Source organism: Jaculus jaculus, chromosome 10, assembly GCF_020740685.1.
Source record: "Jaculus jaculus isolate mJacJac1 chromosome 10, mJacJac1.mat.Y.cur, whole genome shotgun sequence".
NCBI lineage: Eukaryota > Metazoa > Chordata > Mammalia > Rodentia > Dipodidae > Jaculus > Jaculus jaculus.
The window spans coordinates 103,559,128-103,583,778 of NC_059111.1; the positions used below are offsets into that span (position 1 = coordinate 103,559,128).

Genomic DNA, 24,651 nt, shown 5'->3' on the forward strand with positions numbered 1-24,651 from the left:
TACCTGCTCTCTCTTAAACTTGTCCAAAACAGCAGATTGAAGGGAGGAGGCTGACAGTAAAATGAATAAAATCCTGAAAGCAATTGGCAGCAGCTTTCTTCAACTTAACCTCTTAGTTTTCTAACTGGTCTGTTTAATTGCCTGACCTTTGACCCCCCTGGCTGACCTTCAGACACACCAGCTCACCAGTTGCTGGTTCTTTCCTTTTCCACTGTCCATGGATCCCTCCTTGCCCTTTTTGGGCCTTTTTCCTCTTATCTTTTCTGACTTCTAGGAATAGAATGTAGCAGGACATAGTCATTAAGAGATGACACAAACCAAAGTACCAGCTATTATTATTATTATTACTATTATTATTATTATTATTTTGGAACAAGAGGAGGGAAGAGGAGGGTATTGCCCTGATCTCTTGGATGGGGTCAGAGGTGTCCATACATCCATGCTGCCATCTTTTTGGGTGCCAAGTCACCACAGCTGGCAGCGGCTGGAGGGGTTCAAGAGCGTACCATGTGGACAATGGAAGTGTCTGGAAAACTCTGGGATGTTGCTGAGGGGTCCATGGACTCGGAGGCTTGGAGGGCTGTGATTGTCCTGAGGGTCTTGTGAGCTGGGGTCTCTACACATCGTCTGAGGAGAAAGAAAGGCTGAGGATCCATAAAGAGCACATTGAGTTTGCACAGGTTCATTGGCCCCGGGTCAGACGTGAGGACGAGGGATCATCCGAGGGAGCCATCAGAGGAATGGGAATAGAACAGTCAAGGGCCACATGGAACATTTGCCATTAGTAGGTCATTTAATCTGGAACGAGGATTGCCGGGGGGGGGGGGGTGCTGGGCTTTGTAATAACACCATTGATAAGGGACTACAGAGAAGCCTAGTGAAAAAGTTCTGTGAGGGAGTCCTTGTGTGCTGAGCAATTGGGAATGGTGACAGCTAATATTGGTTGTCGGTTTCATGGGATCTAAAATCACCTAGGAGACAAAGTTTTGGGCATGTCTGTGAGGATTTTTTTTTTTTTTTTTTTTCTTATGTGAGGTTAAGTAGGATGGGAAGATCCACTCTAACTATGGATGGTACCTATGCACTGGCATTGTAACTTGAATGAAAAGAAAATACAAGCTCAGGGACTTGGGCCAAACTGCTTTCTGACTTCGGCTGCAATGTGAGCAGCCATTTTCTGTACCATGCCCCCCCCGCCCCCCCAGCACGATGGGCTGTTTCTCCTCAAAGTATAGACTAGAAGAAACACTCTTTCCATCGGGTCATGGACTCAATCACTGAGATGAGAACAATGCTAATACAAGCTTACAGACCACAGGGGTGCTTAAAAGGGTATTGTCAAGTTGGGACCAATACTGGGCTTGGAATCTCTGAGGAGGAAGAGTTAGCCTATTGTTGGATCATTGTCAAGTCTTCTGTATTTTTGAAACATGAAAAAAAGAGAAAAAAGTTTGGGTTCAACTCATGAGGGGACTTGGAAGTAGAGGTTTTTCTTCCTTTGTGTGGGGATGGGATGAGGGAAGCCAGTTGCTGAATTTGGTTAAAAAACTTGCAGTAATTTGAAGGAAGATGTCAAGGGGACAAGTGGGAAGGGGTGACAGCGAGGACATCCATGGCAGGGACCTGGGTTAGGAGGAAGGAACGTCATGAAAGAAAGCTGCATTAAGCATCAGTAATAGAGTCCTGAGCTGACACACAGCAAGCTATGGGGGGAGATGGCTGCTGCCTACCTGGGCAAAGCTTCGGAAGAAGAGCTGATAGGGAGTGAGGTCCTGGCTGGGCAGGGTGGTCTCACCACTGTGCTTTGCTAGCCATGTGCTATATGCCTGGATATGACAATGGGAAAGAGAGTTGCTTTAACGTTTCAGACCCCCGGGGCCTTTGGAAGTCTGATGACAACTACATAGTCCCCCAAACAAGTTCCTGGTCCTTACCCACTTTTATAGAGGTGCACTGGTCTGAGCCAAAAAGAAAGAAAGGGAGGGTACTTACCAGAGACCTATAGATGTCCTAGAAGATGGGGTATCTACAGGGTAGGAGGAGGGGAGGGTCCCCATCTAGGCATGTGTTCAGTTGGAATGTGACGGGAAGAAAACTACGCAACTACGTTTACATGAGAAACCATGGAAGGAAAACTGGAAGACAGGGTTTCCAGTCTGTAAATATAGACTGGCACACCTGGAATGCAATGGCCAGGCCCCCTACATCAGCAGCAATGTCCAGGGGTGTCAGGGAGCCATTGAAGGCGGCTGTGCTAGGCAGCGTCAAGGCAGCATAATGGCTCTCCAGACACAGCAGTGCCTCCCGTAAGGCCTGGGTGTCACAGGACAGACAGCCACTGGAGAGTACTGCAGAAAAACGGAGCAACAGAATGAACTGGTGAGTGAGGGCAGAACGTGGGAGATACACACAGACTGACCTGGCTCCCCCAAACAATGAGTTTTCCGTGGTGTCCCTCCAGGTTCCCTTGAAGAGCCTTCCTCTGCCCCACAGACTTCCCTGGAGGCCTTCCCTCATGTTGCCCATGGCCCTACCTCCCAGTGGACCCTGTTACCCACAGAAGTGGTAGAAGATGTGCAACAGCCACTGGGCCATGATGCTGCCAGCAGCGCCAAAATTCACAGCTCTAAGGAGACAAGGGCTTCTTTTACTTCCAGCCTCCTTCAATCTTTTTGACCCCAATTCTCCAACCACGAGGCTCACCCATCATAAGACCTGTCAGTCCCTCTTGGGAGCACCTCCTGCCCACCTTCAGAGAATGGTCCATACCTAGGGTAGCCACGGTGGAAGAGTGGAGGTTGGAAGAGGCCAGCTGGAAAGACGACCAAATAGTCAGGTATTGAATAATAAGCATTGACATCCCAGGCAGACACCTGCCATCTGTGTGGAGAGTACATGTGGATACATTTCCATCATTGACCACACCTCAAGGCACTTGCAGTCCCTCCCAAACACGTTCACGGCTCCTGAAGCTATGATCCTGTTTCTAGCCTATCTCTGGATGGGGTATCTGGTCACATACCTATGGTAGGGGAAAGGTTGCAAGAAGCTCCGAACTTTTCTACCCCGGAGGGATCGGACACTGCTCAGGACAGACTGCAGGAAACTGGGACCTAGTTGTATCTGGAAAGGAGATAAGAGGTGACTTACCTGCACAGAGGCAAATATAGGATAGGAATGTAAAGTTGAAGGGCACATGTAAGTTTAAATAGGTAGACACTGGCAGCAAAGCACCCATAAATTAGGAGAGAGCACATCATGGCATCACCTCACATTGGTGTAGACAAGCTTCACAGCATCAGCATAAAGATAAACACACAGACACACAAAATGCATATGTGCATGGATATGTATGTGTGCATATACACATCATAGCCCAAACAAATTCCATTTTATGCCTATAAGACCTAGCCAACACTAGGAAGTCATCTGTGGAAGATGGATCACTCTACAAAGACTCAACTGGGTCAAGGAGGTGAGGAGAGGCCAAGGGAAGCTGAGAAAGAAAAGGACTCTCACATCACTATATTCCTGTTTGTCCAGTTCTGGCTTCAGGGCCTGTTGAGGGGCTCCCATCTCCACCTGCAGCTGGGTGAGCTAGGGAGAGAGACACAAAAGTTTTTAAGAACCTGGGATTCCATTGAAGTCTCTTAGAGCCTCCAACACTGTCACTTAAGCGTGTGCCCTGTGCCTTTTGCCCTCCGCTCTGTCCCTATCTCTTGTTCTACTCCACCCCTTAAGTGTCCCCACATTGTCCTTCACCCTTAGCCTTGCCTTGTTCAGGGCTTCTTTCCGGGTCTCCTCACTTATCCGGGAAAGCTTCTTGAGGCTTGTGATGAAGGCATCCTTGACTTCAGAGAATAATTCCATGGCCTGTGGAGGGTGAGAGTGGGGACAGGGAAACAACTTAGATCAGCCTGCACCCTGGTCCTGCCATAGCCCCTCATCCAAGAAAGGGGTCTTGGCCCTGAGAGCTGCAGAGGCTTGAAGAGCTGTCAGGAAAGGGAGTGGGAGAAGTCCTAATGGGCAGTGGGAAGGACTATTTCCCACAGCACCACAAATCCTCAGGATACAAACGTATGTCTTTGCAGCACCATCGCAGAGGGAAGTGAGAGCTGGCTGTCCTGAGGGGGGTACAGGGATGCTTGTTACTGGGAGATGTGAGAGGTGCTTGCTCTTGGAGTCAGGCAAATGCTCAGAAAGCAGAGGAAAAGCAGGAGGTTGCTATTCCTAAGTCTGGTCTCGGGCCCATGATGCAGCCCCCTCCCTTTCAAAGTGTTTCCACTCCAAGAGTCCCCACTCCCTAATCCTCTACTCCTTCAGTAGTTATTTATTTTCACTCCCCGAGATGACATCACCCTATGCTCATGATGTATCATGTGTTGTTTGAAACGCTTGAACAGGGAGGAGCGTTAAAGGTCATGGAGTTTGATTTTTCTCATTTTATGGTTGAAGAAACACATGACCAGGAAAATCTGGTGACGTGTCCAAATTAGTGCATGTTGTGGATACTTTGTGTCCTGTAACTGAACTTGCCTAAGGGATGGAGCAGGCCTCTGGCTTCCCCTCTTGCTGGGCTGTTTTCTATCTGATTGCCAGCCATGTATGCCACAGAGAAAGGGCACAGTCTATACAATCAGGGCAAAGTGGGTAGGGTGGGCAGGGAGAAGTTTTGTGGGCAGGGGAAAGCTCTCACATACAGCACTTTGGGTGCTTGGTCCAAAGGCCTCACGAACAAACAAAGCTGCCAGAGTAGGCTCGAAGTAGGTTCCTGTCACGTCCACGCATTGCATCCATCTTGGGTGGGCTGGCTGCAGAGACAGGCAGGAGTGAATGGGGTCCATCAAGGGCTCTGTCCCAGACAATGCTATCTTTGTTGTATTGTTGGGTTTTTTGTTGTTGTTTTCTTTTCTTTTCTCATCCTTCTTGTGATACCCACTGTTTAGCAGAAAGGGGCTCACATTCTTCTTCAGGGCTAGTGGTGGGTTGGATTCACCAATCACTTGTATTTGTTGCCTATTGGTTTGAAAGCAAGATGCCTACACTACATCCTTCTGCAGAGTAAATGGCTCCCGAGAAAAGGAGGAGCCAAACCTCCTACCATAGCAGGTATGTTGTTCAGTTGGGTCCCAACATCCTGTGCACATGGCCCTGGAATCCCAGTGGTGTCTCTGACTCTCCCGTGTTCAGGCTTCCTTACCCAAAATATAACCTGGAGACTAGTACTATTCCTCTACCATAACCCACGCCCACTCTACAAGTGTGCGTATCGTTTTACAGGATCTTACAGATCAGCAAACGTGGGTGGACTTTAGATGCTGTATTATTTGCCACAAGAAGAGGACCCAAACAAAGGTGTTTTTAATTCAGAGACTTGGGAAAGTTTCAGCCAACTCTGGGAAGATAAGTAGGATAAGGAGAAAGAGGGCTTTAATATCAACGGTGTTCCACACGTCATATACATAGTGTGTATATCTGTGTACACATACACATGTGCACATGCACACACACACACACACACACACACACACAGAGAGAGAGAGAGAGAGAGAGAGAGAGAGAGCGGTTTCAGCAGTAGGTTTGAGTAGCATAAGAGCTGGATGAGGGATAAGCCCAGATATGCCATAGGTGGACAGAGAAACACTTTGAAGTAGCCAGGGAAGAATGATTCAGTAACTGACATAAGGGAGCTAAGCTAACATGCTAATATGAGTTAGACAAGATGGAGCCATAAGGCTTTATTCCTGCAACTCATCGACTTCCAAAAGGTCTACTCCTCAGGAAGGTTGCATGGCCATCACTAATGCACTGAGCTTGAGCTCAGCTGATTCTAAGAGTCAAGAAAGGTCTCAGTGTGTCCTTCTAGAAGAAATAAAATGGGGGTGGGTGGGTGTTATGGAAATGAATGTAGAAGAAGCTCCTTGAGGCTGTCTGTTGGGGACTTTATAAGTTTGGAGTTTGCTCCAGACCTGACTATCCACATCGGTTTGTTCTATTCTTGCACCCATGAAGTCTACTGATGTCTCTTTTGAGAAGGGAAGCCTCAGACTCTGTGACCCACTCGTTGGAGCTCTTGCAGCTTAAGAAACGCACCAGGAATTGAAGGAGAATACAGGTCAGGTCTGATGGCAATGACTGGGTCAAGTGGAAGATCTGCTGGCCGCATTCTGTGTCCAGCCTGCTCCAGATAGGTTTAGTTTGAACACCCTTCATCTCACTATTGCTACGCCTGAACAGCAGTAAACAGTGTCGGCAGGAAGCCACTGGAGCATGGTTACATCGATCGCTCTGCCCTTTTTACACCTCCTGGTTCTTGCCATGTCTCCTGACCCTCCTTCCTATCACCTGTTTATTGAGCATGTGTTGCTGTGGAACAAAGCAACTCAAGACTGTAGGTACCACTCAGACTACCACTGTAGCTGTCTTTCCAAGCATGGGGTGATGGAGGCTACTACACTGATGGAGTTCAGCGGGAGGAATTAGAGAGGGGAGAACGTCTCTAAAATATAAAGAGTAGAAGAGAACTTTCAAATGCATGATAATCAGGTTCAGTGTGTTCATTTAAGAGTACTGAAAAAAGAAATATGCATATATCACTTACAAGCCATAAATAATAATAATTAACAATATAATGATGATGAAATAGAAGAAATCAAAGATTCCAAGAGTCTGGAGAGAGGAAGTAAAGCATCTGGAAATAAGTAAAGCATTGGCTAATGTTTTGATAAAGTGTAAGTTAGAAATTAGAGGTCATTGGGGAATCTTGAAAGATTTCTAAATAAAATTATAGAATGTATCATTAAGGAATGTTTGTAAAGACATGGAAAATAATGTATAACTATTAAAGGTCAGGGTGAGATCACTAAAAACCAATAACATCAAGGTAATAAAATTTTTCTCTGGTTAAAAGGCTCATTAACCTGGGGTATGAAAAGGACAAGGAGCTTCAAGCGCAAATAGGAGCCCTGAAGTCACACGTTGGAAGTGCGGGGCATGAAGGAGTGACCGCAGACCAGAGAGAGTGCACCCAGCCAAAATGAGCTGCGTGACTTTTGTGCAGCCGGACCTTGTCACTTGCAAGACTGACCCACATGAGCTCCACACACATGCATGCCTGAACTCATATCCACAGGCTGGCGATCTGAATGTGAGTATGCCACCTACAACAGTCAATCATTCCAACTTCTTAAACCATACCAAAAGCCACCAAAACGTATTTATAGCTGGGCATGGTGGCACATGTCCTTAATCTCAACACTCTGGAGACAGAGGTAGGTGGATCACTGTGAGTTCAAGGCCAGTCTGGGACTATAGAGTGAGTTCCGGGTGATCCTAGGCTAGACTGAGGCCATATAATATATATAGAGAGAGAGAATTCATTCACAATGGCCATCACAATACTCCCCTTGAACAGAGTGTCCAACATTTACCACTGTGAGTTATTAACTTCAACCTCTGTGCTTCAGTTAGACCAGCTATAAAAATGGTAATAATGTCTGTTCTATATTCCTCACAGACCTGAGGACCAGATGAAATAATTCCTTGAAAGTACCCTGTATATTATATAATTCCACTGGCATTCAATTAGCATTGCTCTGTAAATTCTATTGCCACCCAGCTGACATTATCTCAATATCAGTAAGGCATCTGGTAAAAATACAAATTAAGTCTAGTAAATTAGATGGAGAAATCTGAGATGAATGATTGTGTGAATGGACTCCCGGTCTGGTTGAACCATAACCAAGCATCATAACAATGAATGACCTCTCCTGACCTCCCTACTACAAATCATCACCCCTCCCTATCTCCCACTCCCTTTCTTTACTACATGTTCTGCTTTTCCTCCCTGACACCACTCAATATATTTTATTTTGCTTATGTTCTTTCAACCTCCAGTATAATAGAAGTGACCACAGATAGGGTTACTCATCTCTTTTGCTCACTGCCGTATCCCGAGTGCCCAGACACATGTTTTTCATATTAAATACTTATTTTGTAGCTCATATAGCCACAAGTGGTAGCAAATACCTATAATCTCAGCAGTTAGGAAACTGAGGCAGGATCACAAATTCTATATCAACCTGGCTGCATACTGTGACCCTATCTCAGAAATCTCTAAACAGAAAAGGCCCAGAAGTGAATTGATGAATGCATAGGTAAGTTATCCTAATCTAACCTGATGCCCTTCACCCTTTGGGATCTTAATGGTCTGAATAAAGAAACACTGAATAAAACTGCAAATGAGGGAAGGTTGGAAAAAAAAGTTACAAAATAAATTGTTGGACAAAGCTTTAAATTGCCTTAATAAGTGGAGGTCAGGGGTTGAAGATGAACAGCTCTGATTTAACAGATACAAATGTGGAATACTATCGTTACTACCCCAAATCAGCTTCATAAGTTTCATAAAAGACATGCATGGCTTTAACAGCTATTTTTTAATTGACAGTATATTCAAAATTAACCCACAAAAGATGATCCAATATGAAGCCTAGCAGTGTTTTAGAATAAGAACACTATCACATTGAGGAACTTAATCAGAAGTCTATAATTAATGACCATTGCGCAGAACCAAATCTTTTCCTCAAATCGAAACCAAAACCTTTGTGCTGATATCAACTGTATTGTCCTTGATACACCATGAATCAGGAAGCAGCACCATTTGCCTTAAAAACATCTTCTTTTAAAACGTAAATCAGATAACTTCTTATTAATGACCTAAGTCATGCAAAGACAAGCAGCAGTCCTTGTAGAGACATACCAGGCTGTGTGGTCCTGTCTGCCCCTCTTTGATTTCCACGCCGCCATTGTCCTCCTGTCCAGTCCATTCCAGCTGCCTGGCTTACTTGCTAGTTCTCAAGCACCCAGGACATGGTTCAGGATTAGCACTGGCCACAGCTTTGTATGCAAACCCCATCATTTCTTCCCAGATAGAGCCACCAGCAGGACCCTCTCACCCTGCTCCATGCATTGTTCCAGCGAGATAAGACCTCTGTCTTTGCCAGAAGTGACTCTAGACATTGCTTCAGTACTACCTGTTGCAAAGAATGCTCAGATATTCAAACCCTCTCAGGTCTCACCTTGTCTTGGGAACTCCAAGGGTAACTATTCTCTAAAACCAGAGTTCTCTGGGGTTACAACTGTGCCTACTTTACTCCCAGGACAGAGTCGAGCCAAAAGTATTTCACTATGTGGCCCTTTATAGAAGAGCTGGCTAACCCAGTCTTTGTGGCACCCGTATATTTCTCAATCCCACCCAGTGAGTTGCTCAAAACCCAGTCTCATGGGGAAAACAGTTCTATTTTAGAATCGGTTTCTTCATTTATGAGCACTGTGATCTTGGGGGAGTTAGTTGTCCTTCTTTGAGCCTACTTTTGCACCTTTAAAATGGGGATTAAAAACTTCAACATTTTGAGGGGGATTAAACAAAATAACCTTTATCAAGGGGTATACGTACAGTCTGGAAGTAGTAAGTACTCAATATATGTCATCTACTGTTGTTATTACGGGCCATATTTGGTACTCTTGCTCCTGAAAGATGAAGTACCATCTGCAAGGCCATATCGCTATTTGTGAGCAGAGCTAGATGTAGCTTTGAATCCCCAGGACAATTACGTTCCCTAATGGAAAGGATGGCGATTTCAGGGTTTATAAACCTTCCACATTCTTGAGGCATGAGTCATATCGTGTTGACATGCTTACACCTTCCAAGACATGACATCAGACTCTGGTGCTGGGAGTTACAGGAAGCTATTTGTTACCGGGAAGTTGGTAACAAGCCCCCAAAGAAGAGTCGGGGTTCTGCTCGGCTTCATCTGATTAAGAGATAGGCTGGACAGGAGCTCCTTGTCCACCTGCCCCCTGCTGTGCGAAGGGCTTCTGGGTGAGTGGTCTGTATGGAACATGGTGAGGAAGCATACAGACCCTGAAGGCCAACTTCCAGAGTCCAAGTCTTCCTCTGACAATATATGAGCTACATTACTGGCATTAAATTTCTTACATCCATTACTTTTTATTTTTTTATTTTTTTAAGTTTTTTTTTTTTTAACTTTGAGAGACAGAGAAAGGAAGAGGCAGAGAGAGAGAATGGGCACACCAGACACCAGGAGTATTTAAAACACACACACACACACCTCTCCCCTGTATGTACGTGTGTGTGTGTATAATATATATAAATATACATATGTATGCATATAAATAAATATATATAAATATACATAAATATATATATACATATGTGTGTATGTATGTATATATATGCATATGTATTTTTGCACACAGAATTTGAGAATTCAGCCAGCTAATGGGTTCAGAAAAATGTCTAGGACATTATAAACTTTCAATAAGCAATAACTACATTCAGTCTCCATGAATACATTTCCTATTCTGAATTTAACAAAATTTTGAGACTTCTTCAAAGTAGAGAAATGATACATAAGTTAATAAGAAAAATAAGTGATTTTTCACAACTATAAACTGAAGCTTTCACTGAGTTTCTGATATACCCAGTGTACTGGATATCTCTGATTGCAATTTGTTTTCCTCAAGACAGAAGTGCATGTAGTCAGGCTAGCCTTGAACACACTCTTAAAATCCTGACCCTCTTATCTCTGGACCTGCAGTACTCAATTACCACCTCAGTTTATGCTATGAGTGGGATCAAGCTCAGGGCTTTGTGCATGCTAGGCAGGAATCTACTGAGATACAGCCCAGGCCCCTCCACTTACTGTTGAATGTACCTGACCTAGGATTTCAAAGATCTCACCAAAGGAGTAGCTGTACTTCTCAGGCAACACAGTGGACTCTGGCTGGTGCAGTATATGCTCCACTCTCAGCTATGTTAGCAAATGCCTCACTAAGACCATCTATAGCCAAGCAGATCCCACTGGATCAGGGATGAACTCTGATGCAAATGTGAACATCAAACATGGAATCATTAAGACAGAAGGATGCTGGCCATGGTGGTCCAGGCCCTTAAAACCAGCGCTTGATAGGCAACAGTAAGAAGATCGCTGTGAGTTCAAGGAAGGCTGGGACTACAGAATGAATTCTGCGTCAGTCTGGGATAGAGTGAGACCCTACCTTAAAAAAAAGAAAGAAAAAAGATAGAAAGGAGGACTACATGACAAATCCTTCATCCCAGTGAATCATTAGCTTTAAGGTCCAGGTCTTCAAATTATCAAGCACAGGAATGGTTTAAGAGTGAGAGTTGTCCTTGATGATGTCACTTTTAAATTTAAACCCTACTGCCCAGCAAAATGCCACAGAGTAGCCCAGACTTGTGTGGTAGCTGCGTGCTCAAGTTCTACTCTGTCTTTCCATCTGAAGGAGACTGCTTCTCCTCTCTCTCTCTCTCTCTCTCTCTCTCAATAGATAGATAATAGATACATAAAAAGATAGATAGATAGATAGATAGACAGACAGACAGACAGACAGACAGACAGACAGAGACAGATAGGCATCAGCATTTCCGCCAATCTGGAAAACACATCATCTCCCTTCCTCACCATGGGAGGTCGCTCTGTCAGCTCGCTTAGTTTCTGGCTCAGTTCTGTGCGTGCCTCCCGGAATTGACTGTCCAGGGCTGGAGAAAGGGTCTCCACTAGCCCCAAGATCATGTAGCTCTGCATCATGTCTCTGTGGAGACACAAAGACCCCAATGAAGATGAGGCTCTAGGCATATCCAGATGAAGCCCCCTTGTGAAGATCACCTTGGCATTACTGGGAGCAGGCCCCTCTCCCCTGTATGTACAAAGAGTAACTCTATGACAAGTGAAAAAGGCCAGAAGAGTATTCCTTGGTATGACAGAAGGATCTGAATAAACAGGCTGCCATCTCAAGTCACAGAGAGGGAAGGATCCAATTGTCTGTTTCCGCAAACAAATCAAGCTCTCGGCTAGCCTGACAATACATTCCTTTAAACAGAAGCTGGGCTTTGTGGCTTCCCTTGGCTCTACTAGCAGCTCTCTTCCCAGGTACCCTTGTATAAGACTTCAGGATTGCACATGAGTGTTCCATTGCCTGCTCAGTAAAGGATTTCCAGATGTTGCCACTGAGCTACTAGGAAGAAAGGCTTGGGTCTAATTCCCTGGAAGGAGGTCACTGCCTTTACACGATGACCAGCCAGGCATCAGGTAAAGCAGCCCGACAAGAGAGCACACTGTCACCTCCCCCACAATCTGCCTTTCTGATCACAAAAGAAACAGCCTTAGAAATTCTTTTTTTTTTTTCCCCCTATAAGGAGCTGGAAAATGATCCCTCCAGAGCTTCCTTCCCAGACAGCATCCTCAGACTCCCCAGTGCCCTCTCCTCAACTCATGAGCCTCTTCCTCTGCCCATGTACCTCGTCCCTTGGCTGCGGAAAAGACATAAGTTCCCTCAGCTTTTCCTAGAGGCTGGGCCCTTTAGACTTTCCTATAGAACATGGACATTCCAAAATGTTGATGCTCTGCTCCTGGCAGAGCCCCTTTCCTGTCTGATCACTCCTTGCTTCATTTCATTTGTCATTCTGCCCCACGCTCGCAAGCCTTATATCGTGTTTCTTCTTGGGTCATTTACCCCCCACCCCGGCTCTCTGCCCCCACGTGCATCAAATGCAAGGTGTTCTCCGGGTCCTCAGACTCTCCTTTCATCCCCACTACCTGCCCAACCCCACCGGGGCAAACCTGTTCGACTGCAGCTCTTCTTCTACCAGTTGAGACATGTTTCTCAGGTAGTCCAGGTCATGGACCACGAGGGGCTGCGAGGGACTCAAGGACATCGGTGTGAATATAGCTTGTAAGCAGGACAGCCAGTCGATAGCAGGGGCCATTTCCTTAGAGGAGGGATACAAAGCTGAGAAAGAGAAGGAGCAAAGGACAGAAGGAAGGGGAAGGAAAGATAAGGAAATGGGGAGTCAGAGTATTGGGGGAAGGACTGGAGTTAGAGAAATTTGGGGATGGAAAGGCATTTAGGGTGCCCAGAGGAAAGAAGGTAAGTGGGAAAGGAGAACTTGGGAGAGGCGGACATGCGCACAGTCCCTACTCTCTCAGCTCCAGGCACCTGCAGTTGGTCGATAGTCATCTCATGGAAGAGCTTGTCTTGTCTCAGGAACCGGAACAGCCGTGAGGTAAAGAAGATCGACCAGGAGGCATGCTGTTGTACCTTCTCTGGGTCACCTCCCAGCAAGGTTCCCAGGCGATTTAGGTAAGTCAGATACTCCCGAAGGATCTGGGGGAGGGCAACCTTGTTGGCAGGGACCATGGGGCCCTGGCTTCAGAAGAAGGGCTTTGTCTGCATGCTGTCTTACCTGGGCATAGATCTTCTGTTCCTGCTCTTGCTTGAGGAGAATGTCAAACTCCGGCTGGTATATCTGGACACAAGAGAGACTGGAGAGAAGTGGGGAGCATGGGGGATGGAGAGGGAAGGCCTGGGAAGGTAGGGGAGGTACCATAGAAGATGGCTTAGAGAGGTGGGAGGAATGAGAAGAACGACAGGGGAAAGGATACAAAGACAGGAAGGAATTGTGGGGGGGATGTCCAAGCACGGAAATACCAAGAGACGATGGCTATTACATGAATGTGGAGTTGCTCAGCAACAGAGAAACACAATAATCAGTGTGTTACAGGAGGCCATTCCTTGTGCCAGGGCACCTAGGGTTAGCACTGTGAAACACCCATTTCAGGTTCACTAGTTAACAGGTGTTCAAAACTCAGTTAAGTGCATCTCAATACATACTTTTAAAATTTAAATGCCCTAAATCCACCATTACTAAAATAGCAAAATTCTGCTTATCAGGGCTTTTTTTCTGGTAAATTTCACAATGCATTTTATTCAGCTTTAAAACTATAAGTATTTTTAAAGGTACACAGCAATTTTGCTGCATTTTGAAAAAAGGTAGTATTTTAAATTTTTCCAAAATAAAAAAAATGTATATTTTGTTGAATATAGATTTTTTTTCATTCATTCACATTTTTAAAGCTTTCTCATTAAAATGACACTTGTCTTGATACTGAGTTGATGGAGGTGAAGAGTTTCAGATTTTGTACCCCAGACAAGCACCTCACGCATCTCATCCTCTGGTATAGCCTTGATTTTGAAACATCTTTGCTTCTGCACTTTCCCTTCCTTCTGATTTCAGGAGACCATTCCCACTCTGACCTATGCATTTCTATTAAGAAAAATCCTTCACATGACTCTTTTAACACATTTTTTGTCCAAAGTTTAAAGAAGAGAAAAAGGTGTCTCTCTATTCATTGTTTCAACTTTATTGTCCTCTTGAACTTCAACTACTAGGTTGTAGTTTTTTTCTTTTTCTTTTCTTTTTTTTATTTCCATTTGGTTTTTCGAGGTAGGGTTTCACTCTAGCCCAGGCTGACCTGGAATTCACTATGTAGTGTCAGGATGGCCTCGAACTCACAGTGATCCTCCTACCTCTGCCTCCCAGTGCTGGGATTAAAGGCATGTGCCAGCATGCCTGGCAATCTCCAAGCTTTAAATGATGTCTTCCATTTATTCTCTGGACTTGATGATTCCTTCTTTCTGAAGTTCCTTCCTTTTCCTCTGTGGCCCACCACCATGACTCTTACACTTCTGTGCCTCTCCTCTGGCTTCAGCTCCTCATAGAGCCTATTTTCTCTATCTAATCTTCCTCCAAGACCCCCATCTCTATGGGAGCAGATAATAACCAATCCCCCATCTGCACAGATAAAACATATTGAGTTATTTTGTGTTTCCTTCATCTGTCACCAAGTCTTTAGACAGCTTCTTGGACCATCAACTCCAGGATAAAGTCATTTCCACCAGGATAAAGCCATCTATATCCTCAGGCTTGGTTCTTCCTTACTGCCATTGCTATCACTATTCTTGGGCCCCAAAAGGATAATGAAGGTTTTTTTTTTTTATCACCTAGGCTGATCCCCAAAGCTGCTCACTCTGTGTAAGCTCTACACACAGCCATCATCATATGGGAAAGATGTTGACGTTAGGACTTCTTTTTTCTCACATGTTAGTAGTTGTTAACTCTTCTTAACATCCTAGGCCAGCAGCAATCAGGCCCAAACCCATATTTTCAGTCTTATTTTTTGTTCTAGTACACCCCACCCTATCCCAAGATCAGTTTTTCACTGGATATTTTGGAGGTGTCACAGCATTCCAAGTACATCACTTAGCTCAGAATTTCCCTGTTGTCCTTTTAATGAGTTTTAGCTCCACCTACACCCAGATAAAGCAACCATGCCTCAGTACTCAACCCTTGCCCTCCTTTCTAGACTTTCCTTTACCATTCCACACCTTCCTAATCCTCCAAAGCCACACCAGTTTAAACTCCTGAGCACATACTTTAGAACTGAATTTTGGAATACCTTCTAGTGTTTATCATGTCTTCTTGAATGTTCATCGTCTATGAAGTTGTGGTATTTTTTTGACCATCAGTACCAAATACATAACACTATATTACTTACCAAACCAATGGCTCCACTATCTATATATGTATATTTTTTTTAACAAGCACCTGATGAGGGCCACTTATCTACCTGAGAAGACCTCTAGCTATTCAGAGGATGCCACAGTCTTTCTGGAGTGTTAAACACTGGAAGCATGGCTAACAGGATGACAGACAAAAGACTTCAACCTAACTCATGGATAGGGTGTCAGTGAAGACTTTCTGGAAGAGATTCTTAAGACTACCACTTAAAATCATGCAAGAGTCTTATAGCCTGATTGTGGGGATTTGCTGCCTGCAAGACAGCACCACATGCAAAGGAAGGAGGAAGACTCTTAGAGCTACAGGTGAGTCAGCAGAGCTTGGTGTTTGAGGAGGAAAAGGAATGTAGCAGGAGACAAGGCTGGAGTAGAGGGTAGGGATCTGATCACAAAACTTGCAGTGTTTTGCTAAGGATTAGGGAACATGTCTTGATGAATTAATTAACCCTTGGTTTAGAAGGGTCCTTTGGGCAAAAATGAAGAGTAAGTAGGAGGAGGGAAATCCTGAGTCAGAAAGCTATTGGAAAGATCCAAGAGAAACCCAGATTAGTAACAAGGAAGGCTGAAAGTACCCCACCCCTCCCAGAACGGGCTCTGTGGCATTTCCTTCCACTCTCACCTACTGTCCTTAAGTCTTACAGTCATAATTACCCTTAGGATAGCATGCTTCTTACATTGTCTATTTGTCTATCTGCCTGCCTGACATCTTTCTCTGAGAGATGGAAGCCTAGAGCTCGAACAGGCCCAGGCCCAGCTATAGTTCTGCCAGTCATATCTCACCTGGATGACCGGTGTGCTTGGACGATCAGGATGAGGTAGCAGGTGGGCTCTGAAGAATGGGAAGTGGCCATATTGACTCATCAGCAGCCTCAGAGTGCGGTTAAAGTCTAAGGGAGTCCCATTGCCAGAGATGTGCCAGCCTCCAAGCTGAGAAGAGAAACAAGGTTGAGCAGAGCAATGTGTGAGGCTGATCCCCGCATGCCTTAATCTGCCCTTCTTCTCATAGCTTCCTCTTCATGATTTCTCAGCCATTTGTTCCCTCTAGGGCATCATTTCTTCTTTCTCTACTCTCACCCAAAGTCTCAGTTCCTCGTAGGGTATTGCTATTCCCAACTCCGCCCTACAACTCGTAAATCTCTAGGAAAGAGAGTTATTATAGGAAATTATGGCATTCTCCCCCCCCCAAGCATGCATTAGTCCTATGAATTACATATTCACAAAAGTTAGTTACCCAACTTTTCTTACCTCCTCAATAACTTGTCTGAGTGGACCTGTCCCTGCAGCCTCAATGGCAGCTGTGTCCATGCAGGAGTTATAAAATTGGAAGGCTTTCTCCTCTGCAGAGCCTGGATGCCAGGACCCGGGGGTTTCTAGAAAGGATGCATGAGACAATTAAGCGAAAACAGGTAATACGATCACAAGCTTATGCAAAAGTTCCCCACTCGGATAGGATATGAAAGAGAGAGGAAGGACCCAGTTTGGGAAAATGAGAGGACTGCCCAACTTGTAATGGGTCAACCTGATGGCAGAATGAGAACAAGGAAAGGGGACTGCAGACAAAAAAATATATGACGGTGACAGCAAGTCAGCTGCAGAGGGAAGAAGGAAAACAGACAAAAGGTGGATGCCAATCAGTGGAACATGAACAAAGGACATTCCTGGGTCGAAATGAAAGGGAGGATCAAGAAAAAAAGATTAGAGAATTTCTGGAAACCAGAGGAATTTGAGGGTTTGAAGGGAAGAAATTTATCTGGAGAGGTTCAGTGAAGAGAATGAAGAGATGGTTGCATTAGTCCAAACTCTCCTTACCTCCTTGGTCTTAGGGAACAAGCAAACAAACGGTGCAATACTCAAGCACACATCCAGCAGCATCTGTCTCCCTCCAGCTGTCTTCACTCTCTTACATCCCCACCCACCAGTACTCAATGCCCCTGATACCTTACCTTCCACTGTGGGAGATAGGTTTATCCTGAGCATTATGATATTATTCTCATTCTGTGCCTTTAGAATTCCTTCACCAAAAGAGGGAGCACACCCCACTCTTTGTACCTCAAAAGGAGGCAGATTCCAATTCATGTTCTCAATGCATTCTCTAGGTTTCCTTGGAATGGAATGCTTGTCTATTTTATGTGCAGTTTTGCTCGTCTTCCATCTCCACTCACCATCTTCCTGCTCACTTTGTCCTCTTGATTTTCCTCTGTCTCCGCCATTGTTTTACCTTTTTTTGTAGCTTCTATCTTGAGGCGTTCCTTATCTCCATTTTACTTGCATCATATCATCTGACTTGTGTTCTTTTCCTTAGATACCATTCGCATTGAAACCCCCTCGCTCCTAGCCCCAACATCCCACCTCTCCGCTTCCACCATCACCAACCACACAGTCTTATTTTCTCGCTTGTTCCAGTTAGACTTGTTTGCCACAGTCCATTGTTTCAATGGAGAAGCAAGAGGTTCATTGTGAGGGAAAGGAGGTGGGGAATGGTGGGAAGGTAAGGTTGACCAGAAGACAGTGGAAGACAACCTTTGGAGACGATAGACTCAGTCATGGGGGAAAGAAGAATTAAGGTGCAGGACATATTGAAGAGTTATTGGAGGAGGAAGATACTATGCAGAGGATGGAAACTGAAAATCAAGGAGGAATAATGAGGAAGAGAAGCAGAACTTGAACAGAATGGAGAAATAGTCTTAGAGCAGTAGCAAAGGGACAGGGATAAAGGACTGGATGAAGAACGGGGAGCTCAGAAGAGTGGGAGGCGCTTGAGGTGTTAGAACAGTGATGACAAGTTGTTGAGGATGGTGACCGTTTTCCACAGTCATGCAGGGTTTGAGGAAGTTGAGGTCATCCTCGTCTCTCCTACCCGCCCCCCACCCCAAATCAGTCAGCATATTTCCTCACCTAATAGTCTTTGCAGTTGGCTCTTGTTTTTCTCTGTGACAGCCTTAAAAATATCACTGGTCCCATTGTCCTTTCCACAGACAAAGCTGAAGAAGTCAGTGCAGGGGTCAGCACTGCTGTTCCCAGAGGTCAGGTACAGGGCCCAGAGATCCAAACACGCAGGTGTTTCACAAGGCCCTGCGCAGAAGAGCTTAGAACCAGAAGCGAAGGGAATGGGCCCTCCCAAGGGGCTGGCAAACAACTTCCCAGTGAGGAGCAAAAGAGGAGTAAGGGCAGGAAGGGGATTTCTGACTGTTGGCCTCCTGTGGGACTCATGGATCCTCAAGGAATGTGGGGGCGTGGGTACATGGGATGGAGGTAGCCTCAGGAACACGGAGCCAGCTGATGTGACTGAGGGAGGGCTGCCCAGGGGGAAGGGTTCCCGGACCATGCTTACTAGGACCACAGTTCCTGAAGATGTACACCCAAAGCACGCAAGAACCAAGAAGGAGGCCAAACAGTAGGATGGCTATCAGCACTCTTCTGGCCCTTGTCCATTGTCTGCTCCACTCAGTGGGCAGCCTCTCTTCTGGAGGGCTCTGAGGGAGGGCGCAGCAGGAGAGAAACATAAGAAAGAGGAGTTCTGCAGAGGGACAAGGGGACGAGGAGGGGGAGGGGGAGAGAGTGAAGAAGTCTGTGCAAGAGTCCCCTGGTGCAGAGGCTAATACTTGTTCTCCTTACAATCCAGCCCTCTTTACATCTTTGGTAAACGAGAAAGTAATTCTCTTGGGAAAGTATCCAGCAGAGTTTGTGAGGCTTCAGAAGTTGGAGGGACGACACTTACCTCCTGGCTCCAAGGAGTTCCCGTTCCACTGGCTTGATTCTGTTCCCTCATCTCTTCCTCACTTTTGTCCTCACCCTCCTGAAGCGAGTGGAGGAGAAAGGAGGAAGAGAGAGAAGTTGGCTCAGAAAGGGGGCTGCATCAAGCCCTTTTGTGCCCCCCCACACACGCACATATATTTTCATCTCAGAAATGTCATTAGATGGACCTCAGAATGAATCTCCAAATGGGTTGATCTCTTTCTTTTCTCCTTATCCCATCACCTCCCTTGTTTTCTTTCCCCCTTTCTATCCTGGAAAAATATCACATTCCCTCCTCTCTAGTGGGGGGGGGGGCAGGGCATTTGCACACAGCTACCTCACGCCCCTAGGGGCTGGCACTTGCCATCTGTCTGTGCTTCTCTCTGGCTCCCAGAATCCTTCTGGGTTGTGCTCTAGGTGTTGAGTCTCAGGATTTCAGAAGTAGCTTCCTTCCTGCCCCCACTCCAGTCCTTACGGCCCTGGAGAAGGGGCACTTCTGCCACTCTGTCCCTGTGTCCCCAAATGTGCACGGTTGGCCTCCGGGCGGAGCCTGTTGTTTATCAGCGAGGAGACACCCAGGCCTCCCCTCCTCCTTTATCTCAGCCTCCAGTGGGGGGAAGAGGGAGGACTGGGCACGCAGCAAGCAATCTTGCCCTTGTTCTGCAGCTCTTATCCTGGCTCTGTGACTTTGTTCATAAAGTTCCTTTCTTTCTAGAATATTCTTCCTCTTCTCCTTTCTTCTCTGATTGAAATCTCTTGGATGCTATAATTCCTGGGTCAAATGTCACCTTGCCTGGGAGACCTCACAACCCCATGCCCATTCACTGTTCTCAAACATGCTTAATTGCTTTTCTTTGCAATCCATGGGTCTGCTGGTTATAAGCAGAGTCATGCATTAAAAAGATCACCCAACTAGGAGACCCTAATCTGCTAATTATTAGCTCTGTGACAATAAACAAGCCACTTAAACTCACAGGCAGGTAAGCAAGTTTTGTCATCTGGAACATGAAGGTAATATTTTCCTATGCCTGCCTCACAGGGTCTCATACCTGCTGAAAAGGAATGAGCGTCTTTGGAATTTCGTCAGTCTCTACTCTATCATGCCAGGAGCTCGACTCTTCATCTCCTTGACTGAAAACCATTGTTCCTTCACATTCACTCAGGCTACTTGACAATGTTAGTAAGGATGGGTAAGAATTTCAAGCCCAAACACTCCTTCCTACATCATGCTGCGCCCTCCGCACCAGCAGTCTCAGCCCAGCAAGCGCCTCCCGGGGAGCAGCTGTTTCCTCTCTTCCCTGGGTCTTCAACATGAGCGAAATGTGTTGGGATGGCCATGCTAACAACATGCTGGCAAAATTTCCTGACTGTATGAGCAGTGTGAATGCATTTGCTGGGGGATGGAGGGAAGCGTGGAAGGATGGCTCCATTATTTGTGAAGTACGGCTGCTCATCAAGGCAAAGTCATGGAGGAACCAAGAAAGTCATGAGGAAAAGTCAGGACCTCATGCCACAGAAAACAAGGAATTGGATAGTACAAGATAGGAAAGTGATTATGATAAAAATTATATATGCATATATGTATATGATTTTAACATATATTAAAATCACTTTTACAGGAGAAAATTTAAGTCCAAGCTTCGATGAGCCCAGACTGGAGGTTTCTTCGCCGCATGCTGACTGCGCTCACACAGTAGGAGAGATCAGGTGTAGAAACCACCATCGGAGAGAACAAGCTGAGCAGAAGGTGAGCCTAGGAACGGAGGACATGGCTCTGTTGGTAAAGTCCTTGGCTCGCAAGCATGAGGGACTGAGTGACTACACTGAAAAATGCAGGGTGCGGTGGCACACGCTTATAATCTCTGCCCTGGGGAGGCAGAGACAAGTGGATTCCTAGGTCCCACTGGCAAGCCATTTAGCCTGATTGGTGAGCTCCAGGCCAACAAGAGACCTTGTGCCAAAACAAACAAGATGGAAATGACACCTGAGGTGGTCCTGTGGCACACACATGATTAAAAAGAAAGCAAGGTATTGGGGACGATAAGATCCTTGATGAAGGTGTGGCTGGAAGACATAGAGTAAGAAATCAAAAGGAATCAAACAAGCCAATCAAAAAATGGGCTATGGAGCTAAATAGAGAGTTCTCAAAGGAAGAAATACGAATGGCATATAAGCATCTAAAAAAATGTTCTACGTCCCTAGTCATCAGGGAAATGCAGATTAAAACTACATTGAGATTCCATCTCACTCCTGTCAGATTGGCCACCATCATGAAAACAAATGATCATAAATGTTGGCGGGGATGTGGAAAAAAAGGAACCCTTCTGCACTGCTGGTGGGAATGTAATCCGGTCCAGCCATTGTGGAAAACAGTGTGGAGGTTCCTAAAACAGCTAGAGATTGATCTACCATATGACCCAGCTATAGCACTCCTAGGCATATATCCAAAGGACTCATCTCATTTCCTTAGAAGTACATGCTCAACCATGTTTATTGCTGCTCAATTTATAATAGCTGGGAAATGGAACCAGCCTAGATGTCCCTCAACAGATGAGTGGATAATGAAGATGTGGTACATTTATACAATGGAGTTCTACTCAGCAGTAAAGAAAAATGAAGTTATGAAATTTGCAGAAAAACGGATGGACCTGGAAAGTATTATACTAAGTCAGGTAACCCAGGCCCAGAAAGCCAAGCGCCACATGTTCTCTCTCATATGTGGATCCTAGCTACAGATGACTGGGCTTCTGTGTGAGAATGAAAATACTTAGTAGCAGAGGCCAGTAAGTTGAAAAGGAGACATAAAGGGTGGAGAAAGGAAGGGAGGAGGATACTTAATAGGTTGATATTGTATATATGTAATTACAATGATTGAGATGGGGAGGTAATATGATGGAGAATGGAATTTCAAATGGGAAAGTGTGGGGGTGGGGAGGGAGGGAATTACCATGGGATATATTTTATAATCATGGAAAATGTTAATAAAAATTAAAAAAAAAAAAAGAAATCAACATCCTAGAACCTGGATGATGGAGGGCTCTAGCAGGCTCACAGGTGAGCGTCAACGGATATTCCCTGATGAGGAGGAAAACAGTGACATGGGTAATAGAAGTGAGATTTTGGTCAAGGGTAGGATTCGCTTGAGAGAAAATTGTTACTTTAGGATTTCAGAAATATCTAGTGTGCTTTGGTACTTACCAGTGGTGCCCTCCTCGCCCAGGAAGTCTAGTTCTCTACCCATGAACACTCATGCCTCCACGTATTGCCTTTCTTGCTCATTTGTTACCAGTCAGCGCTCTGAGCGACATGTCACTAGAGGAACGCTGGTCGAGTCAGTTCAGATTAGGTACAGGTAAGCTGCCACCCAAGTAGCTCAGTTGGTTATGGCACGGTGCTGGCATGTGAGAGCAGGTGGAGGCAGGAGTTCGCTATGTGACAGGAGTCCTCAGGACAGTCCCCTCAGCCCTGACTCTCTATGGGAGGATTCTATCCGGCAACTGTGAAGATCAAGCAATAGAGCCTGCTAAGTCCGCCCCTCCCTACCCGTTGCTCCTGACAGCCAAGTCACCTCCGTTGTGGGAGCTGCCTCAGGAGTGAGGCCCCCTTATCTCCCATGTCCTGCTCTGGGTGAGTCACCACCACCACAGCCATGCCCAGCCATGTGCGCATTAGCTGCCACCAGCACACAGAGCCGGACAAGGAGGAGAGAGAAGGTAGAGGCCCGGGCTCATGCAGCAGCCACCACATTTCTTTCTCTCTGCAGACACTGCCTTCCAGTGGCCCATCTCATCTCACTCCAAGAGCTTCTGCTTAGTGACAGAATCATAGCACAATAATAGTAGCAGTTGTGGGAACAAGAGTGTCTACTTTGCACAGAGCACTTCCCAAGGGGCAGGAATGTGTGACTATTTTGCTCATACATTTTCTTTTCCTTTCAGTCTTCACAGCAATTCTGTGGAGGAGATAAAAGGCATCGTTTTCTCTGCTCTGTAGATGACAAATTTGAGGTACAAGGAAGTACAATTAACTTGTACACAGTTATAAAATTAAAGATGAGGCTGAAGAGATGGCTTATTTGTTAAGGCACTTTCTAACAAAGCCAAAGGAGCCAGGTTCAATTCCCCAGTACCCAGGTAAAGCCAGATGCACAAGGTGTCTAGAGTTCCCTTGCAGTGGCTGGAGTCCCTGATGTGCCCATTCTCTCTCTTGCATAATAAATAAATATTTTTTAAAAAGATTTGCATTAAAATTAATGATTATTTGAACTTAGAATTGAACCAAAGTCTTAACAGTGGGGAGTCTCTCAGCCAGTAAGCTTCTATTTGAAGGAATTTATTTTTAGTGAAATTTTGTTTTGCCTTTCATTTTTTTAAAATCTTTTTTTAAAAGTTTTTTGTTCATTTCTATTTATTTATTTGAGAGTGATAGAGAGAGAAAGAGGCAGATAGATAGACAGAAAGAGAGAGAGAGAGAGAGAGATGGGCGCACCAGGGCTTCCAGCCACTGCAAACGAACTCCAGATATGTGCGCCCCCTTGTGCATCTGGCGAACGTGGGTCCTGGAGAACTGAGCCTCGAACCGGGGTCCTTAGGCTTCACAGGCAAGCGCTTAACCGCTAAGCCATCTCTCCAGCCCAATTGCCCTTCATTTTTAAGCTGTCACTGCCTTATATTGCTATGTGATGTTTTGGAGAATTGTTACTCTGTAAATCCTTTCCTTTCTCAGTGCTGGGGATCTAAGCTAGGGCTGAAAGCACACTAGGCCAGGACTGCGCTGCTGAGCCACGGCCCTAGCCCTGTTCTCTGAACTTGTGAGCATTCAGTTTCCTTTTCTGAAGCCCGCGGCCTGTATCACTGACCTAGCATCAGCTTCAGGGTGCCAACATGAAGGGCAGGACATGTATCAGCATTCTGTGGCCTCCAGGTGTGCGCATGGTGACAATTCTAAGAACATCTGATTATGGCGATAACAGCTAGGCTGTGTACCAAAGGGTAATCAACCCAGTTCTGAATGGACCAGAGTGGTCTCTGCTGCCGTGAACAGTGCTGAGGACGTCACCAAGGCAACCAGAAGAGCCAGACCCCCAAGGGTGATTTCAAAGGAGGGGACACTTGAGAACTGGAGATCTTATCAGATGTAGAAAAAATTTAACTTCAGCATTACACAACATGGTTTGCTATTTTGTTTTATTTTGAGACAGGGCCTTGTTTATGCAGTTCAGGCTACCATACCTGTTTAAGAATATTTTTGAAACCATTTGACTTGAAAATGTACAGAGCTCTTTAGATATTTTGACTCCAGGCCACATTTCTTTTAATTTTATAGATATATGATTAGAGTAAGTCTAGAATTTTAAAATCCCATTTGATTAAATGAATAAGTGAATATCATAATAAGTCAAGAGTGATGACTTGTGCATAGTTCTAATGCCAGTATGCGGGAGACAGAGGCAGGTGA

The 24,651-nt window shown here is 45.4% G+C and overlaps 1 protein-coding gene across 4 annotated transcripts; it reads right to left on the reverse strand.

Moving 5' to 3' along the window:
* Positions 1 to 403: 403 nt before the first annotated feature.
* Kel (Kell metallo-endopeptidase (Kell blood group)) lies at positions 404 to 19,747 on the reverse strand. Of its 4 annotated transcripts, none has more exons than XM_012949367.2 (19): positions 19,559 to 19,747; positions 19,178 to 19,255; positions 18,791 to 18,932; positions 18,355 to 18,531; positions 16,705 to 16,829; positions 16,240 to 16,386; positions 13,286 to 13,348; positions 13,039 to 13,206; positions 12,663 to 12,811; positions 11,505 to 11,634; positions 4,701 to 4,811; positions 3,775 to 3,873; positions 3,520 to 3,597; positions 3,023 to 3,123; positions 2,770 to 2,880; positions 2,559 to 2,626; positions 2,179 to 2,348; positions 1,731 to 1,826; positions 404 to 627 (listed from the first exon to the last, which is right to left on the reverse strand). In XM_012949367.2, the coding sequence occupies exons 1-19, from the start codon at positions 19,559 to 19,561 to the stop codon at positions 466 to 468; spliced, it is 2,178 nt and encodes a 725-aa protein (XP_012804821.2). In that variant the 5' UTR covers positions 19,562 to 19,747; the 3' UTR covers positions 404 to 465. The 4 variants fall into 4 exon arrangements, with proteins under 4 accessions (XP_012804821.2, XP_045016638.1, XP_045016639.1 ...); XM_045160703.1 differs by having other exon boundaries at positions 13,286 to 13,438; XM_045160704.1 differs by having other exon boundaries at positions 13,286 to 13,438; positions 19,532 to 19,747.
* Between the last annotated feature and the right edge of the window lie 4,904 nt (positions 19,748 to 24,651).

Bases quoted from the DNA above. Each gene is read 5' to 3' on its own strand.
- Kel (XM_045160703.1), bottom strand. The intron at 18,532-18,790 runs GTAAGCATGGTC...TCTTCTGCGCAG, and splicing joins CTTCAGGAACTGTGGTCCTA to GGCCTTGTGAAACACCTGCG. The intron at 2,881-3,022 runs GTATGTGACCAG...CTCTCCACACAG, and splicing joins CAACCTTTCCCCTACCATAG to ATGGCAGGTGTCTGCCTGGG.